At 41.6% G+C, this 27,365-nt stretch overlaps 1 protein-coding gene across 1 annotated transcript; it reads right to left on the reverse strand.

Annotated features, from left to right (window-relative positions):
• Window positions 1-766: 766 nt before the first annotated feature.
• cftr (CF transmembrane conductance regulator) lies at window positions 767-27,206 on the reverse strand. Its single transcript, XM_077517261.1, has 26 exons — window positions 25,462-27,206; window positions 24,349-24,459; window positions 22,086-22,197; window positions 21,275-21,490; window positions 20,511-20,600; window positions 19,542-19,705; window positions 19,058-19,183; window positions 18,069-18,315; window positions 17,868-17,960; window positions 16,451-16,621; window positions 16,067-16,258; window positions 12,323-12,417; window positions 11,802-11,888; window positions 9,907-10,687; window positions 9,703-9,831; window positions 9,573-9,610; window positions 8,531-8,897; window positions 8,311-8,461; window positions 5,528-5,755; window positions 3,867-3,967; window positions 3,572-3,799; window positions 3,336-3,491; window positions 3,181-3,270; window positions 2,929-3,101; window positions 1,483-1,588; window positions 767-1,289 (listed from the first exon to the last, which is right to left on the reverse strand). Exons 1-26 carry the CDS (start codon window positions 25,512-25,514, stop codon window positions 1,074-1,076), a joined length of 4,521 nt encoding a protein of 1,506 aa, XP_077373387.1. The 5' UTR covers window positions 25,515-27,206; the 3' UTR covers window positions 767-1,073.
• Window positions 27,207-27,365: the final 159 nt, after the last annotated feature.

Below are 27,365 nucleotides of genomic sequence, written 5' to 3' on the forward strand. Positions count from 1 at the left end.
CTCGTTTAAAGGCCTTACTATACATGGTCATTAAAAAAAACAAAAACACCTTCCTATATATGGTCATTTTAAAAAAAAACTATACATGGTCGTTTTTTTATGCGCCTTACTGTTTTTTGTTTTTTTTCTTTAATAAAAAGGCCTTACATGCTCGTTTAATGGCCTTTTTTTTATATTTTATATATATATATATATATATATATATATATATAAAAGCTTTACTACGATTCATGATCCATCCATCCATCCATTTTCTTGACCGCTTATTCCTCACTAGGGTCGTGGGGGGTGCGTGAGCCTATCTCAGCTGGCTCTGGGCAGTAGGTGGGGGACACCCTGGACTGGTTGGCAACCAATCGCAGGGCACACAGAGACGAACAACCATCCACACTCACACACACACCTAGGGACAATTCGGAGCGCCCAATTAACCTGCCATGCATGTCTTTGGAATGTGGGAGGAGACCGGAGTACCCGGAGACGATTCATGATCGTTTACGAAAAAATAAAAAATAATCAGCCTTACTATATATATATATATATATATATATATTTTTTTTTTTTTTTTTGTGAAAAATGAACCCACCTGACTCAGTCGTCATTGCTACTCTGCTAATATGAAGGATATGAGGTTTGTGTCAAATCTGTTGGCCCTCTGGGGGCCCCTGCTGGCAACGGGGCCCCAAGCAATTACCTGCCTTGCCTAAAGGCAAACTACGCCTCCGTGTACGGTACGTGTTAGTGTGCAAATAGAAAGCGGACCAGCGAATTTCAAAACGTTTTATTGTAAATATATTTGATGGCACAAAAAGACATTTCTAGAACATTTCTTTTCCTATGAAAGAACAAAGCAAAGCTTCATCACAGTTCCGCATCCAGGTACCTGACTACTACAAAAAACAAAACACAACTAAAAAAAAAAAAGAATTATTGCGACTTTGAATGAATTACTGGCAACTTGTGCTCTTATTGTTCATTTCGTTGGACCGAGTACCTCAGCGTGTCTCTAAAGTGCTTCAAACTCGCGTTCATTTTTTATTTTTTTTTTCCCCTCGGCCGCCATAGCGAGCGCGCTAGAGTCGCGTGTCGAGCGCGTCGTCCTCGGCCTCCTCGGGCAGCGAGGCGATGTTGGCGCAGGGCGGCGCCGCCCTCTTGGTGGAGTTGAGCCGGTGCAGCGTGGGGCCCAGGCGGAGGCGGTCCGACGGGCTCATGGCCTGCTTCAGCTGGCTCGTCTCGTTCAGCAGCTTGTGGAGGTTCTCGTACGTCTTGATCGAGCTGCCCGACATCATCTGGGAAACGCGCGCGCGCCAGAAGAGAGCAAATCAAGTCTTTGTTGGCAAACATATGACTTTTGCCCTCAAAAAGACAGCTTTTGTTGACATGTATACACATGGAGAATATACTCTTTGTTGTCAAATAATAAGACTTTTGCTTGACTAAAAGAAGAGAAGGTTTTTATGTTGTGGACGACGTGGCTCTCACCAGGAAGGACTGACACTCGAGCAGCGGTTCGAGTCGGTGCTCGGAGAGGATGACGGTGCAACCCGAGAACGATTGCTTCAGCGTCTTGCGGAGCACCTGCAGCGTTCTGAAAATGCAACAAAAGACGACACGTCAAGAAATGTGGGAAACTTTTTTTCTCCCACTTTAATACAGTATACCTACCATTTGTCCTCAAATATGCTTACAACTTTTTGTGAGCAAATGATTTCCTGAAAAAAAAAAGCCTGTTTATAAATGGTCTTTTTTTTTTTTTTTTTTTTTAAGCTGCCAAACTATAAATGGTCGTTTGTTTTTTTTTAAACGCCTGTTTTTTTTGTTTTGTTTTTTAGGAAAAAAATACCATATTTTACATGTTTTTTTAAAAGGCCTTACTATACATGGTCGCTTGGAAAACTATATAGGGTCGTTAAAACCCCCCCCCCAAAAAAACCTTACTACTTTATAAATGGTCTTTTTTTTATTTTTTTTTTTAAGCTGCCAAACTATAAATGGTCGTTTGTTTTTTTTTAAACGCCTGTTTTTTTTGTTTTTTTTGTTTGTTTTTTAGGAAAAAAATACCATATTTTACATGTTTTTTAAAAAGGCCTTACTATACATGGTCGCTTGGAAAACTATATAGGGTCGTTAAAAAAAAACAAAAAAAAAAACCTTACTACTTTATAAATGGTCTTTTTTTTTAACTGCCTTGCTATACATGGTCGTTTTTTTTATATGCATGTTTTTTTTTTTGGTTTTGTTTTGAATTAAAAAACACCTTTGTATACATGGTTATTTTTTGAAAAGGTCTTGCTTTATGGTCCTTTGAAAAAAACAAAAAAACAACAAAAAAGCACCTGTCTATAAATGGAAAAAAAACTTTTATTTCTCAAATGTAAAGTAAAAAAATGAAAATAAAATTTTCTCTTGTCCAAAATATTCATTTTGTTCTCAATTTTTTGTTCTCTATCTATAGAATTTGTTCTCAAAAATATTTTTGAAAACTTCCATAATTATATTTTTTTTCTAGGTTTCAAATAAATGACTCCACCAAAAATTGTCAAAAATATACTTTTTGCTCTAAATTGTAAAAATGTTACATTTAATAAAAATATAACTTTTTCTTTTAAAATATAGGATTTTTCCACAATTATGTCACTGTTATATGATCTACAGAAATATACAACTGTTTTAATTTTTTTTAAATTGTAAAATAATAAATCCACTCCTCCCAAATAACAAATTTTCTCAAAAATATATATTTTGTTTTGAAATGAATGACTGTAAACAATAAAATGTATTGTTGTTTGTTTATCCTTATAACAGTATGTTTCATTTTCTTTTCGTTTCGTTTAAATTATGAATTGTTCTCAAAAACAAATTTTATCAGTAAGAAACAACCATTTTTCTATCTATCTATCTATCAGCTGGTGACCGTCACTCACTCACATGGGGTCGAGGTAGGACGAGGGTTCGTCCAGCAGCAGGATGCGAGCCTTGCTGAGGATGGAGCGAGCCAAACACATCAGCTGCTTGTGTCCGTTGCTCAGCACGTTGCCGCCGTCCTCCAGCTGGAAGTCCAACTTGTCGGGGAACTGCTCGATCACAGACTTCAGGCCCACCTGATCGCCGAGCACACGCGCGTATGCTAAGCTAATGCTAATGTGATCTCAAAATGGCGGCCGCCGTACACGCGCGTACCTCATCGGCGACCCTCCACAGCTCGTCGTCGCTGTAGCGGCCGTGCGGGTCTAAGTTCATCCGGAAGCTTCCGGTTAGGATGAAAACTTTCTGCAATTGACAAACATCACAAATCACAATCGCCGACTCTCGCGATGCACTACTACTGCGGGTACCTGCGGCACAACGCCGAACGCCTTCCTCCAGGTGTGAAGCGACACAGAGCTCCAGGAGACGCCGTCCACGGAGATTTCTCCGTCGGTGGACGCCAGACGCAGGAGGGCCGACAGCAAGGTGCTTTTCCCGGAACCCGTCCGACCCAGGAGGCCAACCTAGAAAACACGGACGAGTGACCCCGTTAGCGCTCGACCGGGTTTTCCACGTCGCAGTCCGGCTTCAAATCCCGACTGACGCTGTGTCCGCCGTCCACCGAGAAGCTGACGTCGCTGAGGATGGCGCGTCCGGCCTCCGTGTACTTGACGGTGAGGCCCTTCACGTCCATTTGGCCTCGGTTGGGCCAGTAGTCTTGCGCGTGCGGGTTGTCGATGACCAGGTCGCCTCCCGCTTTGCCGGCCCTGCCCGCAGACGCCTCCTCCGACGGCAGGTCGATGAACTTGAACACTCGGTCCACCGAGCGCATCTGAGGAGGAGGAATAACGGAGTCCGGTTTTGTTCCGGTTGATGACGTCATCGTCATGCGTGCGTACCAGGCCGTCGACGGTGATGCTGGTGATGACGGCCCACTGGAAGGTTCCCAGGATGAGCATGGCCAGCGCCACGATGATGCCGATCTCGCCCGGCTTGTCCTCTGTCGCCATGTGGAGACACACGCATTAAGTAACGTTTAATGCACGTTCAACAAAAACACTTCATGCCAATGAGATGACGCATGTGTCTGTGTGTTTCCGCTCCATTTAATCCAACACTCGCACACGCACACTTCCTGCGCTATGACATTATATCCAGTAGCGCTGCAGAGTTCAGATAAGACTCAATAAGTCCCATCACACCCTGTGGAAATATTCTTTTGAGGACATCGTCAGTATTATTGACGGTCGCAGATACACGTCGTTCCCTATTGTTCACAAATGATTGTGAGATAACTTCATTGATCCCAGCGGAGCAACTAAGGAAGGACGTGGAATCAAATGAGCTCCAATATAAAAAAAAAAGGTCTTAATTGTCTATTATTGTGCTGTACTACATCAGAAGGAAGTAAAGATCATGTTAGGAACAAGCTGTTAGTACACACATGCTGATAATCGGGCCTATAGTAATTGAGCTATTTTCGATCCCCTGCGAACAAAGTCATTGTCTCAAAAGATGATCCTGAGTGATTATTCTTTGGTGTGGGTGTGTTGGGAGAAAACATGCTGTGGTGTAAAGTATGTTCAAAGGGATTATCCTGTGATCAATGATTACCAAACGATCTTCAGAGTGATTATTAGAAGTTAAGAGTGATTATCATGCGGGGTGGGGTGTGTTAGGTGATCAGAGGTGGGCATCGTCACATGTTGTGGGGAGGTGATTATCCTGTGGTGTGGAGTGAACGATTACCACATGGCTGTTAACATGGTGTACGATGTGGGGTGTGGGGTGTTCGGCGATTATCCCACATTGTAAAGAGAGTGATAATCCTGTGGTGTGGGTTGTCCCCAGGGCGACCATCTTTTGGTATGGAGTAAACTAAGAGTGATTATCCTGTGGTGAAGGTATGTTAAAAGGGATTATCCTTTGGTGAATGATTACCAAATGATGTTAAGAGTGATTATCACAAGTTAAATGTGACTATCGTGGTGTTAAGAAGGATTATCCTGTGGTGTGGTTGTCCCCAGGGTGACCATCTTGTGGTATGGAGTGTGCTAACTACTAAGAGTGATTATACTGTGGTAAAGGTGTGTTAAAAGGGATTATCCTGTGGTGAATGATTACCAAATGATGTTCAGAGTTATTATCATAAGTTAAAAGTGAATATCGTGGGGTGGGGTGTGTTAGGTGATTACCAATGTTGTACAGTGAGTGATTATCCTGTTGTGTGGGTTTTCACCAGTGCAGCCATCTTGTGGTGTGGAGTTATGCTAACGTCTAAGAATGATTATCTTGTGGTGTAAGATATGTTGAAAGGGATTATCCTGTGCTATAGAGTGAATACTAGCCAAATGATGTTCAGAGTGATAATTAGAAGTTAAGAGTGATTATTATGTGGGGTAGGGTGTGTTATCCCATGTTGTTGAGTGATTATCCTGTGGTATAGGGTGAGCGATTATCATCAGCATCCTGAGGTGTGTGGTTTGTAGTGAGAGTGATTATCCCATGCTGTGGGGTGTCTTATCGTTATGTGTGTATCCCACTTTTAGTATGTACTCACGGTTGGTTCCCACGGCGATGAAGGCGGCGGCGGTGAAGAAGAGTACAAAGATGACATCGCAGCGGAAGAGGAACCAGCGCAACGTGGCCAGGTAGTGGAACCAGGCGGCCGTGTGGGTGTTGAGCGCCTTGTGGAAGAGCATCTCGAAGTACGTCTGGCGCCCGAACGCCCGGATGGTCCACAGGCCCTTCAGCGAGATGATGACGTGCGAGAAGATTGTACTGCGAGCTGTGTGGAAAACAGCACTTTGACTATTTGCGACGACAATTTGGGAAAAGAGGGCAGGTCAATCCGTTTTCAAACAGCAGCATGGGGTGCGAGCACAATCGCAGCTAACAATGAGTCGATCTTCTGGGGGGGACCCAACATGAGTGATTGATGTTCTTATTCTGGGCGGGCACGCTACTGCCAGCATCAGGATGGGGATGAAGGAAATCCCATTTCGTCCCATCCCGGCCGGCGCCACTCATCAGGCTCGGCTTTTTCAAAACTCTCGTGGCAGACAAGCTGCATGTCCAAAAAGCACCGAGTGGTATCTGTGTCAGTAGCGCTGACCCAAAAATCGGCATCGGCCTTTTTACGAATCTGAAGGTTGGTATCTCACTGAGCGGTGAATGCTTGCGAAGGTAGTGAATTTAGGGTTTTTATCAGGATTTGTGAGATGTTCACAGACAGTTTTTACCTGTAAACACATTTCAAACATATTCAAACAATCCTTCACTGTCTGTAAAGATCTTTTGAAATCTTTTACAAAGCCCAAATTAGCTACATTCGCATGCATTTTGTCGCTCAGTGAGATACAATGAACTTTTCATTTATGGATTCATTTAAATGTCCACTTCATAAAAATGATGCTGACACTGGGAAATCCCAATACTTCTTATTGAAGAAAAAATATGTTGAAATTTTAGTAAACTTTATTTACAGTAGAAAACTTTTTACTTGCTTATTTTTTCATTTAGCATAACGCATGCTGATGTCCCTGGAAGCTCCCTGCAATTTTTGTTATAATTTAAACAATTCTTTATATGTTTAAAGAAAATTTTAATTTCTTAAATTTTGATGCTAATATTTTCTCTCTTAACTGCAAATGAATATCGGATTGAAATATGGGTTATCGGTCTCCCTGACTGCTAATAATCGGTATTGGCCTTGATAAAAACATCGGTCTTGTCCATCAGTAGACTAAAGTTAACATGCTCTGTGCCAGAATCCTTTTAAAAACTACTCAACACTTTGATATTACCAGGTTCTGTTTTGTCAAACCTAGAAGCACTCATAAGTCCAGCAGGATCTGATTCTCCACCCGGTTTCACTTTCTTCTTGCGTTCAGAGAGGAAACAACCCCCCCCCCCCCCCCCCCCCCCCTAACCCTCCAAAATGTATCATCAACACAGCAATCATGGAACTGGGTCAGTGTGAAGCTGGATGTCACGCAATGATCGCAATCCTAACCCCTAATCCTAAACACAACCCTAATATTTAACCCTAATCCTAAATCCTAAACCCCCAACCCAAATCCTAACCCCAACTATTCCAGAATGATGAAACTGCTCGCTTCAGTGACACAGGACAAATGCTAAACTGCCCCCCCAAAAAAATGCTAATGACCAAAATGTCAAACGTGGTTTAAATGTGAGCTCACATCAGGGATTGTTGTGTCACCGCCTATCAATGTTATTGCGCCGTGACACAGAGCCCCGGCTGACTTCCTGTGGTCACCTCTTCCATCATTTCCCCCTCGGCTCATCTCTGCTCTTCCTCCCTCATGTTTTTCTCTTTCTACTACTCGACCACACAGCTCACCCATCAAACAAACCCAACCGCGCTTCCTCTGCTCACTGCTTGCCTGATCCAAATACAATCACTTCTTATGTAGTGAATCCCCGTTTATCACGGCAAACTATTTGGAGAAATAGACAGAACTTTTTTTTTTTTTTTTTTTTACCCATTCTGCAGGCAGTAAAGGAAAGTCAACCACCCAAAAATGTTCTATGTAGCACCACTAGTCTAAATACAGTATTTTGGTTAATATGGCATTAGGGTAGAATGAGTTAAGCAGCAAAATCCACCAGTTTTTATCACTATCAGAAGGCGGCCATTTTGCCACTTGTTGTCGAGTAAAAATGACATCGCAGTTGCTCAGGTCTCAGGTAGCAACCAATCACAGCTCACTTCCAGAAATCATGTTATATGTGACCTCACTAGTCTAAACATGACATTCTGATTAATATTTCATTTGTGGAATATGACTTAAGCAGCAAAATCCAGCCGTTTTTATCCATCTCAGGGGGCGGCCATTTTGCCACTTGCTGTCGAATGGAGAGAACATCTGTTTTCTGACGCTGAGCTGTGATTGGTTGTTACCCGAGGGCTGAGCAACTGTGACGTCATCTTCAGTCGACAGCTAATGGGCAAAATGGCCGCCCCCTGAGATGAATAAAAACAGCTGGATTTTGCTGCTTAACTCATATTCCACTAAAGCAATATTAACCAAAATACCGTATTTAGAGTAGTGGGGCTGCATAGTATTCTTGTCAAGAATTGTACTTGTTTTTTGTTTTTTTTTGGTGGTCCTACTCTTTAAAAATGCATCAACAAATGTGGCTGTCCTTTCCTATACGTGAGGGCATTACAGTAAATACATGTACTCCAAAAACTTTACAAAAAAATGATAACTTAAAAAAGCATGATAGAGCGGGTAACAGTAATTTGTTATTTTAGGTCAACAGTACAAAAAAGTTTTGTTTGTTGTTGCAATACTAGCAAATCGCTATCTTCACCTTCAGCCTCCAGCAGCTTGAGTTGCTGTCCCGTCCTGAGGAAATACTTCCTGAGGATGACAAAGATGACAGCCAGTGGGATGGCGGCGATGAAGATGTACGGGCGTATGATGGACACGGTGAAGATGGCGCCCAAGACGATCACCGACAGCTGGAGGAAAAAAAAAAATTATGCCTAGGAACACTGGCTTAGTTGTATGCTCCTCTTATCAATTGTTACCTGAATGAGATCGAAGAGCACCAGAGGCAGCATGTCGTCGATGGTGGCCATGTCCTTGGTGAATCTGTTCATGATGCGGCCCGTCTTCATGGTGTTGAGCAGCGCCATGGGGGCGCGCAGCACGGAGCTGAGCATCTGGTCGTGCAGCCTCTTGGAGACGGTGAGCAGCGTGTGCACCAGCGGCAGACCCCGGAAGAAGCCCAGCGCCAGCACGCTCTCCGAAGTGGCCACGTAGATGTAGATGATGTAGTAGGCGCTGGTGGGCGTCACGATGACGGCCAGGTGGGTGGGCGGCGACGAGGCGTTGTGGTGATGCTCGCTGATGTAGTTGGGAGAGGACGGGTTGGCGCCGTCCCGCCAGATTTTGCTGGTGGCATAGCAGAAGGCAACGTGTACTCACATCAGGTATATGTATAATGGAGGGGTCAACAACCTTTTATTGTCAAAAGAGACATTTCACGCCAAATAAATAACAAATCTGTATGGAGCTGAGTAACATTTAAACTTTAGAATGAAGTGTGTTAGTGTTTGTCTAATATAGCGAGGGTCCGAGAGCTAATTAGAGCTGCACTACAACAAAAAATATGTAGTATCCATTACGTAGAGATGCATTTTCTTCTGTGTTTTATGTAATTTTTTTTAGACTTAGTTTTTTCATACAATCTTAGACTTTTCTGCCTTTCTGCCAAATTTTGGGCAATATTCTAAACATATTATGGTCATTTTCTGTCGACTTTTTTTTGTTGATGTTTTATGTCTATTTTTTTAAACATTTGTTTATACCAATTTTCTGACATTTTTGGCAATTTTGTGGACATTTTATGGAAATTTTTGGGGATTTCTTCTTTTGTTTTTGGTTCTTTTAGTTATAGTTCCTTTTTGAATATTTTCTGCTACGACTAGAAATTTTATGGTCACTTTTTCAACTAATTTAGTTTTTTTTATAGTTTTTTTTGGTTAGTTTATAGTTAGTGGTAGGGTTAAGGAACAGGTCACACTTTAGTGCACAGTGTTGTAGTGTTTTGAGGAAGGGGACACTTACTCGGTAATGAGGTAGATACCAATGACTGAACCTGCAACCTGAAGTCAGGAAAAGGACAAGAGAAATATTCGACTGTTATAAATTCTCATGCGTAAATAGAATGTGTAGATACGATTAGAGATATGATTACCTCGATGACAAAGACCAAAAAGATGAAAATGAGGACGTAGACTAAACTTCTGTTGGTGGTGACGTAGCGCAGGTAGGTGCTCCACGACGTCGTCTCAAACGCGTTCTCGCGTTCGTCCGCAAAGCATTGCTGTCGATAAACCACAACCTCTTGATATCCGGTGGAGAAAATGGATAAAAAAAACAACAACACACAAAACGGTACCTCCATGTCTTCTTCGTCCACCTCCTCACTGATGTCGTAGACGCTGTCCTTGGACAGGCGTCGGGCGTAGATGTCCAAGTCGGATGGCAGGTCGTAGTGGGACGGCGTGATGGAGAGTTTCTTCCGGAAGGTGGTCTGCATCTGCTCGTGCCGCTCGTGGCCTTGCGAGGCGGTGATGAACGCCAGCACGGACTGCCGGCGCTGCCCGCTCAGTTGGGGCAGTCCGTGGTGGTAGACGTTCCCCCGGGGGAGCACCTCCTCCACCTGGTCGTCCTCGGGCACCATGGAGAACTTCCTCTCGGACAGGTCCCGCACGGCGTCCTCCACGGAAGCAGGCGGTGGCCCGCCGGCGTTCTGCTGCCCGATGAAGGAGAACTTGCGGGCGGCGGCCAGCGGGTTGAGGATGAGCGACTGCTTGCGCTTTTCCGGGTAGCCGTCGCAACCGCCTTGGGGGCAACTGATGACGGGAGGCGGCGGCGGGTGGCGGAAAGACTGCCGCCTGGGCTCGGGGCCCCGGAAGCCGGCGCTCTCGTCCACGGAGACCCTGCGGAGGGTCTCGGTGAGGATGGAGCCGCGGCGCTCGGCGTTAACGTTGTCGTACGCCTCCATGCCCAGCAGCAGCGAGCTGAAGTCGGGCCGCTGCGCCTGGAGCTCCGAGAAGCTACCGTAGAAGTAGCAGTCGCCGTTGTGCAGCAGCAGGATCTGGTCGGCGCGCTTCAAGTGCTCCAGCTTGCTCGTCACTACGATGCGAGTCTTGGACGACATCAGATTGCACACGCACCTGACAAAATATGCCTGCATGAGCGCGTGATATTTTGCTGAACGAAAGATGATTTATATTCAAAAGAAAATGTATAAAATGATGTTTTATCAATATCAGTGTTAATTTCCATCGATCCATCCATTTTCTTAACCACTTGCTCCTCACAAGGGTCGCTGGAGCCTATCTCAGCTGAGATAGGAGCGCTCAATTAACCTGCCGGGCACGTCTTTGGAATGTGGGAGGAGACTGGAGTACCCGGAGAAGACCGACGTGGACACGGGGAGAATATGCAAACTCCACCCATTAAGGCCGAAGCCTGGACTCGAACGCGAGTCCTCAGTATTGGGAGGCGGACGTGTGAACCACTCCAACACCGTGCCGCCCTTCAGTGTTAATTTTGACAAGGACTTTTAATTTAATTTTAGTTATAGTCGGCTAAAGTTTTAGTCATAATTTAGTCATCTGATTGTATCTTCGTTTTAATCCAATTTGAGTCGACAACAAAAGAGAAATTTTAGTCGACTAAATTGACAGTTTAGTCTATATCCTTCAGCATACATTTAAACTTTTATACAGAAAATTATAACACACCCATTTGTAACTGCAATTTGTAACACGCAAGACATATTTCATGCATTGGTGTCTTTATTGTTTCAAAAAAACATGTTGAACTGACAATAATATAACTTAGTTTTCACCGAAATAAAAAAGTGAATAATTAAATTGCTTGAGATTAATCTTACAGCTGCACAATGAATGTAAAAATGTTTGAACATTAATGAATGAATGAATTAATAATTATTTCTCCAACCCGCGTTTCATTCCTTCTGATTGGATTGTGTGAATTTTCATCACTGTGTTGTTTTTATTTTCGTTTTAGTCATTGACGAAATTATTAAATTAGTTATCGTCTCAATGAATGGCTTCTATTTTAGTTTTCGTTTAATTTTTGTCAAAAAAAAAATTTTGTGGCGAAAATTATGATGAAAGATTTTCGTGGACGAAATTGTAATTTTGTTCTGCACTGTCCCCTGACTAAAGAATGTGAATTGTAACTAAATTAAAGTCTGTGCTTTCAAAATGATCATATTTAATGTGTGAATTAGTTATGAATCATTTTGTGATACTTTACTTCTCAAAAATCTCTTTCTCAGTCACGATGTCCAAGTGTGTGAAAGGTGCGTCCAGCAGGTACAGGTCTGCATCTTTGTACACCGCCCTAAAGCCACACATGTAAACAAAAACAAGTTGCTGTATTTGTCATGGAAGAAAACAAAAATAAAAGGACAGGTAGCCTCTTTGCAGGAATAAATGAATCTCATTGATGGTGACGAGGCTTTGACGCCAGCCAGGAAGACTTGATGCAATAAATTAAGGCCATAAATAATGCATGACAATGTGAGAGTGTTGCAATCTACACACACACATTTGATGGGCTCCATAAAACACTAATGAGACTTCAGATAGCAGCAGACTGGTGACTGTACAACACTTTTAGTGCAAATGTTTCCAGGAAGTGAAACCCTGCTCCCCCTCCATTTATCACAGTAGATAATATATTCCAGCAAAAATCAGCTATATAAACATACCACCTGCTGTGAAGATGCATTAAAAACGACAACAGGAAGTGAGTATGAGACAGACAGGAAGTACCTGGCCAAGCCCAGACGGGCCCTCTGACCGCCGCTGAGGGTCACACCTCCCTCGCCGAGCAGCGTCTTGTCCTTGTCGGGCAGTAAGGCAAAGTCCTGCACGGGCACAGCACATCATCACAATTGTCAACATTTGATAATGAAATCATGAAATCACCGTCCTAAGCTACAGTTAACAAAGTGTTTTATTTTTTTCTGAGATACTTTGTTCAGTTTATTGGTACATTGTGATAGCGCTGAAATGAAAGCAACACTTCAGTCTGTGTGTGAAACCATCAAACATAAATGAAGCAGTGTTTATGGGAAAAGAAAAGCACAACAATATGTGACAACACCGTACAACACTCCCATAGTGGCTTTTTTAACATGTCTAGCGGTGCTTATTAACAAAAATTAGAAAATACATGAAGGGCAGTATGCAAACTGTGAATTCCAGCTAGGAACATGCATGTCAAAGTTCCCTTTTTCAATCAAAGTTGGAAATGATTGTCAGATGTGTATCAAGATGATCGTGATTATCCTGTGGTGTACTTGACTTACAAGTGCCCCAAGAACGAATATTTCAATTGACCAATCACTTGGTCGATGTTTTGGTTTGTTTTGTGGTACGAGCAAATTCGGATACGCTACCACTCAAGTTAAAAAATAAATAACTAAATAAATTAAAAAATAAAATTAAAAAAATGAAGCAACTATGGCCCTTGCATTCGGGCTGTGCACTTTTGCTGTTTATTGAACAACCTAAATACTCAAATCCACAAATAAAAAATGAAATTACTCTTGATTTCACTAGGCAATGTCTCTTAACAATTGTGATATATTGACAGTCAAATTGACCCGTTTTCAGCTATCCATCCATCTTCTTGACCGCTTATTCCTCACAAGGGTCGCGGGGAGTGCTGGAGCCTATCTCAGCTGGCTTTGGGCAGTAGGGCAGTAGGTACACCCTGGAGTGGTTGCCAGCCAACCGCAGGGCACACAGAGACGAACAACCATCCACACTCACAAGCACACGTAGGGACAATTCGGAGCGCCCAATTAACCTGCCATACATGTCTTTGGAATGTGGGAGGAGACCGGAGTACCCGGAGAAGAACCACGCGGGCACGGGGAGAACATGCAAACTCCACCCAGGAAGGCCGGAGCCTGGACTCGAACCTAAGTCCTCAGTACTAGGAGGCGGACGTGCTTACCACTCAACTACCATGCCGCCCGACCCTCTTTCAGCTATTTTTAATTAACTAAACTCTGACTCACATTTTAATTAACATTTTTTCCTCTGTGTTCCAAAAACAAAACAAACATGGGTAGGGCAACAACAGGACGTCAGACGTATGAGCACGAGTGATGCAGACATTATTGATGATGGAAAGATGATATCATCAAAGTTGCGGTGAGGGTTAAACCTACCTTTTGGAAGCGGGACTTCCGTCCGCACTCCTGACGGCATCGCATGAGAGAGCAAGTTAACAGTGGGTTTAACAGCTCGTTATCACACTCCACTCGTAAAAACAAGCAACATAAAGTAGCTGTGCAGAGAGGCTGGCTTTTGGGACTTTACAACGGGGGAGACCACCCGTGGGGGTCTGTCTGCTGCTTTCGGGGGCAACAATAGGCAGGACCAAAGAGTTGTCGCTATTGCGTCACATGGTTGCCATGGAAACACCCTTTTTCTTTCTTCAACCTAATTTATAACATCTTAAAATGAAAACGGTTTCAAGCCACAATGACAGAGATGTCAAAAATTCTTACCTCTCCAAATATACCGCATTTATGACTAACATTAAACTATTGTACAGCATCAGCAGTTGGAGTGGGCCTAAGCATTCAAGAAAAACAATGCAAAACATGGAAAATAGCCCTGTAATTGCCCTAAAAAACGGCTGCTTTAAAACAAAACGGCTGACTTCCTATTTAATTCCAGCAGAGTTCGTTCCCAGAGACTTTTTTTTTCGTGCATTCTCTTATATCACCTAATTTCATGATCAAACTAGTCAAAGTATTTTCTAACTACTCGGGAATCCTCAAATAATCATTTAAACCTTGACACCTAAATTATTATAGTTGGCGCACACCGTACGTGGAAAAAATGTGGCAATTTCATGTGGCCCATTTTGAGTGAATTCCCTCACTGCAGTTCAGCAAAGTACGAGAGACTTCCTCCAAAATGGCTACTTAAATTTTGCCAACCTTTTTCTGATACAAGTATAACCTGACGTAAGATATCGATAGTTGAAAAGATAAGTCTTCACTTTCTATGAAAACATTGAGAGCATCGTCGATGTGACGTCAGTTGGCTGTCACGTCACATGTTTTGTCTGCATTTGTCTTGTTTTTGTCACACTGACACCATCCAGAGGGAACAAGATGGCCGCCGGTGGTCGCAGGGCCGTGTGGACAGTGCACACTGCGTTTGTTTGCTGTGGCAACAGCACGTGTTTGGGAGCAAAACACCTTAAAGTGCACTCAGCGCCACAGCCAATGTGGCGTGGCCGTGAAACGCTGATCTTCTCTGCTCACAGCCAAAACAAACATCTCATCTATCGATTTCGTAATGTCAAACCTAAAACTGAAATCAAGATAAAAATTCCCAAACGGGTTCCTAACCAGGCATTTTACCCAATACACTGCATACTGTATATACAAAACTGTATCTGTTATGAGAAGAAACACTATAATAGCATGTTTAAAGACTAGTGGTAAAAGAAACTGAAATTAAAAGGTCAAAAATGTAATATTTTATTTTATTTTTAAATGAACAAAAAATGTCAAAAAAATAAAAGAAAGTGTTATAATTGTTAAATTGTTAATTATTGTTAAAAAAAAAAGCAAGATCCACAAATTAAATATGTCACAATTTAGATATCTGACTTTTTTCTATACCTGTGAAAACATGTTTGTATATTTCTAAATAATACAGCAAATTAATCCAAATTAAATAAAGTTACACAAGTTACAGTACATTAAATTTTTCTCTACCTGTAAAAACACAAACTGTCAAACTGAAAAAGGCAAATGAATTAAATAAAATAGTAAAAATTAACATTTCTGGAATAAGTATGGCCATAAAATTAGATTTGAACTATTTCTCTGCTTGTAAATTTTCTCAAATAAGAGATCATTCTAAATATTTTAATTTATATTTTTTGTGTGCGTCCCAGCAGTTGAAACTGAAAATATAGCAAAAAATTACAAATTAAAAAAGGCATCATTGAAGTAACTACAACAGACACTGCTCATTCGTGTCTACCATGTTGTCCCGTCCATTATGGAGGAGCAACCTGCTCAGATTACATCCCAGTGACAGAACTGCATGTTTCCACGGTAACAGAGTGGACCTTATTCCACTGAGGGGTCTTCACTCAACAATCAGGCTTATGAGAGTGTGTGTGTGCGAGCGATGATATTTTGTGTGCACAACATTTCTGAAGCCTCCCAGATGCTCGAAATGAAAAATGTAGTATCCCGCCTCTGTTTTGACTCTGTTACTACATCTGAAGCTGAAAAATTGTCAGGTCATTGTCACTTAGGCGGGCGACAAAAAAAGGCAGTACACTGTAAAAACAGTTGGGTCAAAAGTAACCTAATTATGGATCAAAAATGGACCGATCCACTTTATGGGTCAACTTGACCCAACTTTCTGGGTTGTTTTATACAAAATGAACCAATTTTTTGACCCAAGTAAAGGATTTGACCAATATTTCTGAGTTGTTTTACACTAAAAGACCATTTTCTTGGTACACACCTCCTCCAGCTGGCAGGCCTTGATGACGGAGGTGTATCGGTACTCGTCGTAGGTGAGACCAAACAGGATGTTGTCACGGATGGTGCCCGGCATGATCCAGGAGGTCTGTGAGGAGAAGGACACGCGGCCGCTGTGCCGGATTTTACCCTCGGACGGCATCAGCTCTCCCAGGATCAACATGAGGAGTGAACTCTGTAGGAACGACATGATGTTCTTAAGGATCCTCTGAAGCAGCCATTTTGAAATAATGGGTCACGGGGTCAGGGGATGGAGAAATGGTGATGTTGTGGATTGTAAATAATTCTATTTTATACTTTCAGTTACATCAGCCAATATGACGGATTGTGAAGGCACAAGGTAGATTAGATGAACACGGCAACGCACCTTTCCGGAGCCTGTGGATCCGGCCACCGCCAACATCTTCCCCTTCTCCAGGTACAGGCTGATGTTCTTCAGCACGGGCGTCACGTAGAGGTTGGTGAAGAAAAGGCCGCCGTTGGGATGACCGCTTGCTTTGTTCTCCTGCTTGATCTTCTCAAAGAGCTCGACGATGCCCTACAGCCACAAAAACACTTTCATTCAGAACACTAGTAGCTAGAGAGAAGCATTTTGATAATATTATGTTAAAGCTGGGGAGAATGGTGGTTTGAAAATGGGCTCCCGCCTTCCTGTGTAAACTTTGCAATGATCGCCATATGCTTGTGTTTGTTTCTCCTACCACATTTCAAAACCATACATGACATGCATGGTAAATTGATTGAAATTGGCCATAAGTGTAAATGTAAGTGTCAGTGCTTGTTTATGTGCCCTTACATGGGCTGGTGACCACTCCATTGGTGGAGCCAAGACTTGAGTGTTTACGTGCCTTGCCCAGTGCTGCTGTTTTGGTTTGCTACAGAGTTCAAATGGCCATGTGTAAACAGTAGCTTCTTTGAAAACTGACTACCAGCTTTTCTTCTGTTGGGAAAAGGGTGGCAAGGGAGACATTTCATTTTTATGACTTGAGGGAGGCATTTACTTTTTCGTAATATTTGATGACGTGTTAATTTCCCATTACAGTATTTGAGTGTGATGTTGTGTTTTTTTTTTTTTTTTGAGGCATAAATTTACAATTAATTCATTTGCTCCCAAAAACGTATAAATATGTTCTATTTTAAATATCACCAGTGTCCCAAAGACGTATTTATACGCTTTGTTTTGTTTTGTTTTGTTTTCCATGCTAGAGCATACAGAAGGCTTTGATGCAGCCTCTGAACTGAAGATAATGGTTGAAGCAATGGTAGTTATTACAAAAATGGCCAGCAGGTGGCAGCAGAGTATGAGACATCAACCAGGGCCATGTTGCAACAAGCTGTTTTCCCCATTGTTTTAAACAGATTCGTGAATAATAATGAAACTGAGCTATACTCTAATCTGCTAATTGCTGCAAAACGGAAACAGATCGATAGAAATATACTTTTTTTTCCCCCTGATGCATCAAATCAAAATCAGTCAAAATCCAGCAAAACAGGAGGGTTTGCTTCAGTGAAAATGGCTACAGTGAATGAGTTAATATTTGAGGGAGCCATGTATTGTATGTATCATTAGACTACAGTTTTTCATTATTTTTGTGTAAGGTGTTTAATTTCTTTACTTGTGAGAAGCATATTTGAGGGGGCATTTGAGAGGAGACATACACTGTTTTATTATTTGTGGGAAGCATCGATTTGTTTGTAATTATTTGAGGTCTGCATCTATTTTTGCTTATTTGGGGCAGTCATTTTTTTTTCCCTTGAAGGGGATGTAAACACAGTTGTCTCACCTCGTCCCAAGAAGCAGAGACATTTATGAGTTCTAGCTCAGTGGTGGTCAAGTTGTACTCCAGTACGCGATACTCCTCCTTCATCAAGAAATCCTAAATCAGGCCAAAAAAAACAACACACAACAAATGAGGACGCCATTTTTTTTATTATTATTATTATTATTTTTTTTACAAGGGACTAGCACAAGGATGACGGCCCACCTCGATCTTTTTGACCAGGGCCAAAGTGTCGTACCACATCTGGATGGAGCCGGGCAGCTGTCGGGTTAGCGTCATGCGCAGTACCATGCAGTAGGACGCGGTGGTGAAAATACGCCGCAGGATGATGCCTTTGCCGAGCGCGTGCGGCACAATGGCGGACACGATCACCAGGATGGCGGAGAAGAAGTAGGCAGCGCTGTAGAAGTAGCGCAGAGAGCCAATCTTCCTCGTCAGTGTTACCTCATCCCTAAAGAAGAAGAGGATGGATGATAATTAGCTGTTTCATATTAGACCAATGCTAAAAAATGATAATTATGACTAAAATAAAATGTTACATGATGCTAATTATGGCATTATTAGCACATTTCTGTTGACATAACTTGTGGTGATGGTTTAGGACAATCAATGTATCCAAGTGTTTTGTTTCCGTGAGTTTTTCTATGAAGAAAACCACAAATTATTTTTAGAGAGTGGAAAGGTCTAACAAAGTTAAATAAATAATAATAAATAAAATACAATGTGCGGTGCAAATTATGGTGTTATAAAAACACTTCTGTTGATTTCTTATCTTGTTTGTGATGTATTATGATTGATGAGGTAATAATAATCAATTAAGATAATTGAGGCACACTATACGGAACATGTCATTTTGGTGTAATGAGTTTTAAAAGTTTATTGCTTACATTTATATGCAGAGAAGAGCGTACATTCTGAAATTGTCAACAGAACATGATTATTTTTTGCAGTGTAAAGTCAAGTACTCTGCGAAAGTTATTTTTACTTTGTTATATTTTCATGGTGTATTTTTTGTTTGAAATATTAAATAAAACAATACCAAATTAACTTAAAATTTCAAATAGGCATCGTCAGGTAGCGTAAGAAAATCTTACAATTACCATAAAAAGGAGAAACATTTACTTTGTAGGAAAAATATTCATGCATAAAATATAAACGGAAATTCTTGTCTATCTGTGGTTTGCTTTTCTTACTGTCTGATACTTTTGATGATGGTTTCCATCACCTCCTCCCAGCCGTACGCCTTCACTGAGTGGATGTTCTCCACGATCTCCGAAGTTAGTGCCAGGCGGCGGTTGATCATCCCTGCTCGCTTAACCCTAGGAAACCAATCGATCATAAACGTTACCACGACATACTCAATAAATTAAAATACGGTCTAAAACGTTCACTGATTAATCACATTTCAATTCATTTCAAGTAAAGTAAAACAAGTAAACAAGTAAAACTTATAGGTCCATTAAGTCAAGGAACCACTATGACTTTTTCAATTGAACTACTGAAGAAAAACAAACAGAACTTTTCTACCACATTCTCATTTATTTCATCTCAGGGTAACCAAAAGAGATTGACTACATTGAGGATGTTTGGGTACCCCAACACTTCACAAGGACCATAAAACAGGGCATCATCAAAATGCCACTTGTGTGATGCATGCGATGTGTCGTGTTGCCCTACCGGTGAGGTCCCATCTTCTGCGCAAGGCAGGCCTGGACGATGCCGAGCAGCGTGAGAGCCGCCAGCGCGCAGAAGCCATTCACCTCGATCAGTTCCCAGATCAAACCCACGCACAGGATGCACTGCAGGGGTGTGATCCACACAAAGTGCGCCAGGCCCAGGCTCTACAAACACACAAACACGGACAAGGAGCCTTATAACACTATTACCTCCACCAAGGCATTTGAGTTCATTTATTTACCTAAATCATGTGGTTTCATAAGTTTAAGTTTGATGAAAATCCACAAATGAAACAATAATAAACATACAGGTAATGTTGAATTAAAAAGTGAGCTCAAAGCTGAGCATTATTATCTTTGTAAAGGCAGACTTATATATTATATATGTAGAGTATATTAGATAGATAGCATGTTAAGAGTGAAACAAGCAAACAACAAACTAACCCTAACCTTCTTCCTAGAAGTCCCATGTGCAGGCTTGGTGTGAAAAAATATAAATAATCCTGGTCTTTCCCCCAGGAGCATGACCAGGTTCACAACCCCTCACCTCAGCACACACATATAATCCCTCAAACAACCACATTGAAGGCAGGTGCTAATTGTATGTCAGCGGGTTTCAGAGTGCTTCCACATTCAACGTGTCCCTGAGACATCGCTGCCCTCAACCCTGCAGCTATGTTGTTGCATCATCGGCAGATGTGGGTTTTCACATCTCTGACGCCCAATAGGTGCACGATTGTGTTTGTTTGTTTATTGTCAAACATCTATTGTGATTCATCCGTATATCAGATATAGTTTTTTTGGGGGGGGGTTTGGAAACAAAAATTCCCTTCAAGCCTTCTGGTTAACCATGTGGATTTTCATCTGGATGTGCTGCACTCTGATTGGCCAGAATTTTGGGGGATTTGTGGCTTAGTCAAAGTGCCACTGTATGTATTGTTGATTTGTATCTTTTCAGCGGTATGCTCACCTCGTCCAGCTTGTTGAGGTGGGCCGACATCAGACTCACCAGCTGACCCGTGCTAATTTTATCCAAGACCCGACTAGACAGCTTCAGGGTCTGCACAAAATAAGACACGACAACGGGTTCAAGTTAGGAGACTGTTCGCAGACTGGCTGGGTTTTGTAGGAATGTTTGGTCAGAACACAGTGATGAATTGCTGCATGTGGATTAACAATGCAAAGAGTTTACAATCTTATCAGCTGGGTTGTCTTGTTCTGGTGCGGCACATCTTATCACAGAAAAACAATCACATGCAAACATTTCAAAGACACATTAGGTACATGAAAATTGGATGGGATGGCTATCATGAATCGACAAGAAACAACCCCCTCCCAAAAAAGTCTCAAGAAACACATAGGAATCCTGCCATTTTGTTCCAAGTAGACAATTAAGGACCATTTGGAGGGACCCTATAAAGACAAACTTGTCCTCAAAATTTTGCACAATTGCTACCAAATTCGAAGAATATAGAACAAGACAGATGGATGAAGCTACATCACAAATTTTGACATATTTGCCATTTGGTGTGAGAGGAAGAAGGCACCAAATGAGAAGATTTGACATAAAACAGGAAGCTCTAGTAACTCAACTCTACAAGGTCAGATCTTGACCAAATTTTACGTCTGTGATGGCCTCGTCCTTCTGGCATCTTCCATCCAGCGGCCAGACCAAGCTTTGTTTATGTATCAAATTTGATTTAAAACGGTTGCTGCCAAACCCAGCACTCTCACCTTCTTATAGATGAGGCTGAAGAGGGCGATGCGGATCTGCATGCCCAGGTGATGCAGGCCAAAGATGGCCGGCTGCAGGAGCAGGAAGCGCGCAGTGAAGAGCAGGCAGAGGCCAAGTGCCAGGAAGTAGCCCTGGCTGCGCTCCGGCTCGTGGAAGGGGTCGAAGGAGGCGATGATGCGGCCCAGCAGCTGAGGCTGCACAGTTTTGGAGGCCTCCTGTGAGAAAAGAGCAAGACGTTGAGACGAGAACAAACGGATTCTAGCGTCATTCATCATCAAATCCTCCTCGACACGACGGTGCCACGCTTGACAGGCTAAAAAAACAAAGGTTGAAGTTTACTATAATTCTTCATCTTTTGTATAGTCTGACTAAAGATTGTCACAGAAACCTAGTGAATGATTTAAAATTTCGGGAAAAAAAAAAAAAAAGGAGAATACTGTAGGTATCTAGCTTAATTATGAAAATTGCCATTTGAGTATGTGGTAATACCACAGCTCTCTTTTGACATGGTTGTGTTTCCATGTAGTCTGCCCGTAACTTGAAAATGGCAGATCCTCACCCAGCATGCACAGAGAAACTAAGGTTTTTATGAAAATTAACTGCACTTATACGTACGTCCCAATCGGTCAAAATGAAGAAGGTCTCGCTCACAGGCAGATTCTCACAAATAGTCAACTAAACCTTGTTAAATTTCTCACTTTAACGGGCTGGCAGGCACCCCGGACACACAACGATTTGTATACAAGCATTAAAAGACATCATATGTCTCCTTTACGCACTGTGAATGCATAAAGAAAGAAGAAGGCTCACCCCGAAGTAGAGGAGGACCCCAAAAAAGGCAAAGGGGCAGAGGAAGCATCGTGCCAGTGCTCGCATCAGACTGGGCTTGTTCTTGGCCGAGACCACCTCCCTGTCCCATTCTCTGCATGGACAAAACAACAACACGTGTTATGTCAGACACCAAAAGAACATATTAGTTTCTGACCCTCCAAAATTTGCTGGAACTTGAAGTAAATCTCTACTTTTATTAGCGTTAGCTGTGTTGTCCTTGTTACATCACACTTGTATTGGCTTCCCACAAGCAGAGAGAAAGAGAGATGGGAAAAAAAAGTCAAAGAAGCATCTTTGTTCAGTGGGGCTCACTTGGAAGCAGACTGACATGCTGAGTGACAGCATGAAAAGACGACAGAAGGACATCAGCGTGAACAGTAAGCGCGATTAAAAGGAGGACAAAAGTGTTTGGATAGATTTATACTGCCAGGAAGAAGAATGACTGGACGCGCAACAATGCTAAATGTCCCTCCGAGTTTAAGTCTTGTGAGACTCCAGCTCATTGAGCACCTCAAGGATGAACTCCACGTTTGGAAACGAATACGATGGAGCTTATTATAACAGAGCTGCTCAAATGTACTCCAACGTCTTTCATAAAACCCTCCAACAATGCCATCTTTGCCACAAAAAAACATATTTAGCTACACAAATGCATGGTTTGTGCACAAGGTTTACTACATAAATGCTATTCTTCATCCCACAAAATGCTATCTATTGTCACGAAATGACCTACTTGGCCAACAAAGTGGCAGTGTCCAACATGCGTCCATGATTGAAAACACAATATTTGCTCAAAGAAAAGCTATATTGGGCTATAAAAGATGGTGTGGCCTCAAAAGAACTATTTGTCAAAGAAAACATTAGATTAGGAAAGAAAAATGTAATAGTTTAAAGGCTGGATGATGTCAATAAAATGATTTTGTGTACAGTAACCAACTGTGATATGCAGTTTTGCTATCTATCACTCTTTTGAAACACTATTTTGCTGACAAAAAGACGATGTTAGGTAAAAAAATAAAAAATAAAAAATAAAAATAAATTGATTTGCCATGACAAACATGATTGGCCACAGTCTGTTTTCAACCTTCCGAGAAGAGCAGCGATCACGGCAAACAAACTCCACACATTTTCTTGACTTTTCATTTCCTGTCTGTCTTACTACTTGTCCGTGCCTTCCAGCTCTTTCATCAAGTGTTTTTCTCGACCCGAGCGAGTGATGTGCAGCTTTTAATAGAAGATAAAGTTCACGTTCCCAGAAGCCTTTTTACTACGTTGCCGGCTCAAAATAATGAAGCCAATCACTCACCGGTGCACTTTTTTTTTTTTTTTTTTTAAAGGTCAGGTCTTTAGCTCTTGTTGGCACGGGGGCCGCTTGATGTGTCAGGGAGTCAAGGACACACTGTGGTCTTATTATGCAACCGCCCTTCTCCACAATGTTTAAAATCCTACATTTGCCTTTGAATCAGTCACGATTTGACCTTGTGGAGTTGAATTAGTTACAGTATGTTTTATGGCAAGTCATCAACATTTTTGCCACGTTTGGCCCACACGCAGTGATGAAAACACAAATTCTACACCATTTGGTGTTATGTTAAAGTTGTCCGATGGACAGATTCTGCCATCTGATTTCTGCAGTTCCTCCAGAGTGACCCCAGGGCCTCTTGGCTGCTTCTTTGACTAGGATGCTGTTGTTCACTAGTGTAACAAACCCCCGACAACTTCATAGAACAGGTGTATTCATATTGAGAGTAAATTATACTCAAAAGATAGACCTTTCCTCGACATTTTGTCTGATTTCTACCAAATGTGAAGGCCACCGTTTTGTCCTGTTCTGCCACTTTCTGTTGACTGAAAACGACACCACAGTGTCGAAGCGCTCAGCTTGCGAACGTCAAGGCTCACCTGTTTTCCAGGTTAACTCGACTTCCCCTTAAAAAAGTTAAATTAGAGCATTAAAGGTGCATTGAAAAAGAAAAAAAAAAGTATGTTTGTTTGGCACACACAGCTTCAGTTTATGTCCGGGCGCGTTCAAATGCCAGCCCGTATTTTAAGTGGAAGCAAGCAAGATATCTTGCCACTGTATGGGGGAAAAGGGCGCACGTGGGGACAAAAATAAATCTCCCAAACACTTTGGCGTTAATGTTGAGGTGAAAATGACGGACAATGCTCTACTTTTGAGTTCAAATTAGGACACACAAATGTGGATGTAAATTGTCAAACAGGCTGTAGGGCGTCCTCAAACCTTTCGAGCCGCTCGGAAAGGTTCCCAGCGAGATCGTACGAAGGAGCTTTATAAACGTCAGTGAGGTCCAACTTCTTCTTGAAGCCCTTCCTGAGCAGCGGAGATGTCCACCTGAGGAAAAACACACAACCTTGTCAAAAAAAAAGTTGTCAACAAAAATTAAACCTAAAAGTTGACCAAAAAATAATAATAAAATAGCGTGAAAGGACCTGCCAGTGCTTTTTTTTGCATTTCCTTTTGTCTTTTTTTTCATGTAAGTTATTAGAAAAGAAGACTTGGCAATATGATTGTGAAAATCCTATTGTTTCTATTTCATGCATTCAAATACATACAAAATACAGATTTTGTCTTTATTTTTCTACTGGACAGTATGCTATTCTTGCCATGTATTTTTTCTCTTTATTTTATGATGTTTTTAGGTTATGTTTGAGTTAGCTTTTAACATGCAATAGGTCAAAATGACCCATGCAATTAAAAGATTTTCTTATGCACAAACATTTTGGGTCGAAACTTCTTATGCTGGCCTATTTCTTTTTATTTTAGGAATGACCAAAAACTATAAATGTTTGATAAATTTGTACCACATTAGCAAGATGAATATAAGAACGTTTAAAACAACAACAACAACCTTTGCCTCATGATCATGGGGTAACTTTTTTTTTACACTTGTACTAAAATTAAAATATGGGGAAAAAAAATAACAATTTTGACATAATATTAAGAACTGTTTTTTTTTCCAAGAAAAAAAGAAAAATAGAACTGTTCTTTAGTTTTAGACTTATATGTGTCATAAATGTAAAAAAAACAAACAAAAAAAAACAAAACAAAAAAACAACAACAACAACTGACCAACAGCACAAACTTTGCAATGTACATAAGAGGCATATTTTTGATAGATTTTGCAGTAGAAAAATAAAAAAAAGATTAATTGGAACATATTTATTATTTGCTATTAAAGTTATTAAATAATAGGCTTATTGTAAATGAAATATAAAATGATTAGCAGAACTTAAAAATTGTTTAATTAATACATATTTATCTTTGGTTAAAGAAAATTGAATAATACACATAACAAGGTAACGGGTGAGCACGCACGAGAATGTTGGAACGTACCAAAAGAAGAACCTGGAGAGGAAGTTGGCATCTTCCACGGGTGACTTCTGCATCCTCAGCTGCGTCGTGTGCACCTGAGAGCGAGTCGAGCGCGCCCCCCGCTTTCATTTGTGGACCCCCCGCTTTTCGGCGTCCACCACGCGCACGCGCAGAACGACGAGCTGCTTGCCCCCCCCCCCAGCCCGAAAGCCACTTCAGCGTTCAAGGACCACCAAGCAAGTGTTGCGGCTCGGCGTGACGATCCACCGCAAAGAGTCCGGTGTGAGTGCAGCCTCCTCCACGGCGTGACCGATTGACTGCCTGGAGGCGTGTGAGCGCGCGTGGAAGCGCAGGTCATCTTTTATGTGCGCGCGCACGGCATAGGCGCGCGCGTCATCTCCAGGAGCCAAACCACTGACAGTGACAGCCAGTGCCGGACCAAGCATCCATGGGGCCCTTAGCCCTAAGCAAAATTGAATTTTGGGGCCCACTATCACCGCCAATAATCCTATTAGCGACTACTCAAGTAGTACTACTGGTATCGGTCTTGGAAAAAAAGTGGTATCCTATAGATTCCTACTAAAACATGAATGTCAAAAATATTATTTACAATAATGTGCAGCCACTATAGTCATGGCATTCTGATTAATATTGTGTTTGTGGAATATGAATTAAGCAGAAAAATCCAGCCATTTTTAGCCATCTCAGGGTGCGGCCATTTTGCCACCTGCTGTCAACTTAAGATGACATCACAGTGTCTAAGGGCTCAGGTAACGACCAATAACAGCTCACCTGTTTTGGCTTTGGTTATATAACATTAGTCAGGTGAGCTGTTAGGCACTGTGATGTCACTTTCAGTGGACAGCAAGTGGCAAAATGGACACCGCTTCAGATGGATAAAAACGGGTGGAGTTTGCCACTTAATTCATATTTTACGTAAACACAATAAGGCTAGTGGGGCTGGATTAAAATTAATACTGTAAAGAAAACTGTGAAACATGACTTGACTTCCGCTGAAACAATCAAACCTATATGTGTTGGGTGCAAAATTTGAAAGGTGTACAATTTGTTCAGTGTGTACAGTTTGATCCTGAAACAGATTATTAAAACACATGTTTTTTAAATGATACATTGTAACGTGATTAACCTTTTTCCACACAATATAATTTAGGCCTTGAAAATGTGCCCCACATCATGTGTGGCTTTTCTATTTTAACACACCAGACTCCTCTGATCACAATACAGTAGAAACAGTTGTTATTAAGGAACTTTTTTTTTTTTAAATCCTCAGTTTCATATTACGCACAGTTTCAGGAGAGGGAGGATAAAAAACATTCCACAGGGGAACACCGATAAACTGGGACAGTACAGTAAAGTCTTATCAGCGTGTGTTCAGGTTGTTTTGGTCCGATTCATTTGAAAAGCAGTGGCTAACTCTCTCTGACATGGATCTCTGACTCTATGTGACATGGAGTTGTGGCCGTTGACAATAAAATCTAACAAAGGCTACAAACACTTATAGTGTGAAGTAGTTTGGTTTGAGCAGAATACAGTATTGCCATTTGCCAGTGGGGTTAATAGCTTTGAAGCTCTTGGAGGAGTAAACAGCGACCTCTGTTGGACGTTCGTGTTCACACAATTCAAGTCCAGTCATCTTAGTTTATTTATATCGATTGAACTGTACTGGAGTCTGCCAATTTGTCAAATATATTGTACAGTATTTTTTTGTAAGGACATTTCACTCTGTATGTTTTTACTTTTACTGAAGTCGTTTGTACTTACCAGTCTTTGATACTTTTATCCCTATTTCAGTACAGATTGAGAGCCCGGAGGTGCTTCTAAATAATAAACAGGAAAAACAGAAACTGAAGTAAATAAAACTATTTAGCAAATTATATAATCACAGGAAATAAATTAAAAAAAAA

The sequence above is a fragment of the Festucalex cinctus genome, chromosome 3 (assembly GCF_051991245.1).
Source record: "Festucalex cinctus isolate MCC-2025b chromosome 3, RoL_Fcin_1.0, whole genome shotgun sequence".
Classification (NCBI taxonomy): Eukaryota; Metazoa; Chordata; class Actinopteri; order Syngnathiformes; family Syngnathidae; genus Festucalex; species Festucalex cinctus.

Bases quoted from the DNA above. Each gene is read 5' to 3' on its own strand.
- cftr (XM_077517261.1), bottom strand. From the start codon at position 25,514: ATGCAGAAGTCACCCGTGGAAGATGCCAACTTCCTCTCCAGGTTCTTC. The intron at 20,601-21,274 runs GTGAGAGTGCTG...TATTTTGTGCAG, and splicing joins TCAGCCTCATCTATAAGAAG to ACCCTGAAGCTGTCTAGTCG. The intron at 1,290-1,482 runs GTGAGAGCCACG...CGCGTTTCCCAG, and splicing joins TCGAGTGTCAGTCCTTCCTG to ATGATGTCGGGCAGCTCGAT.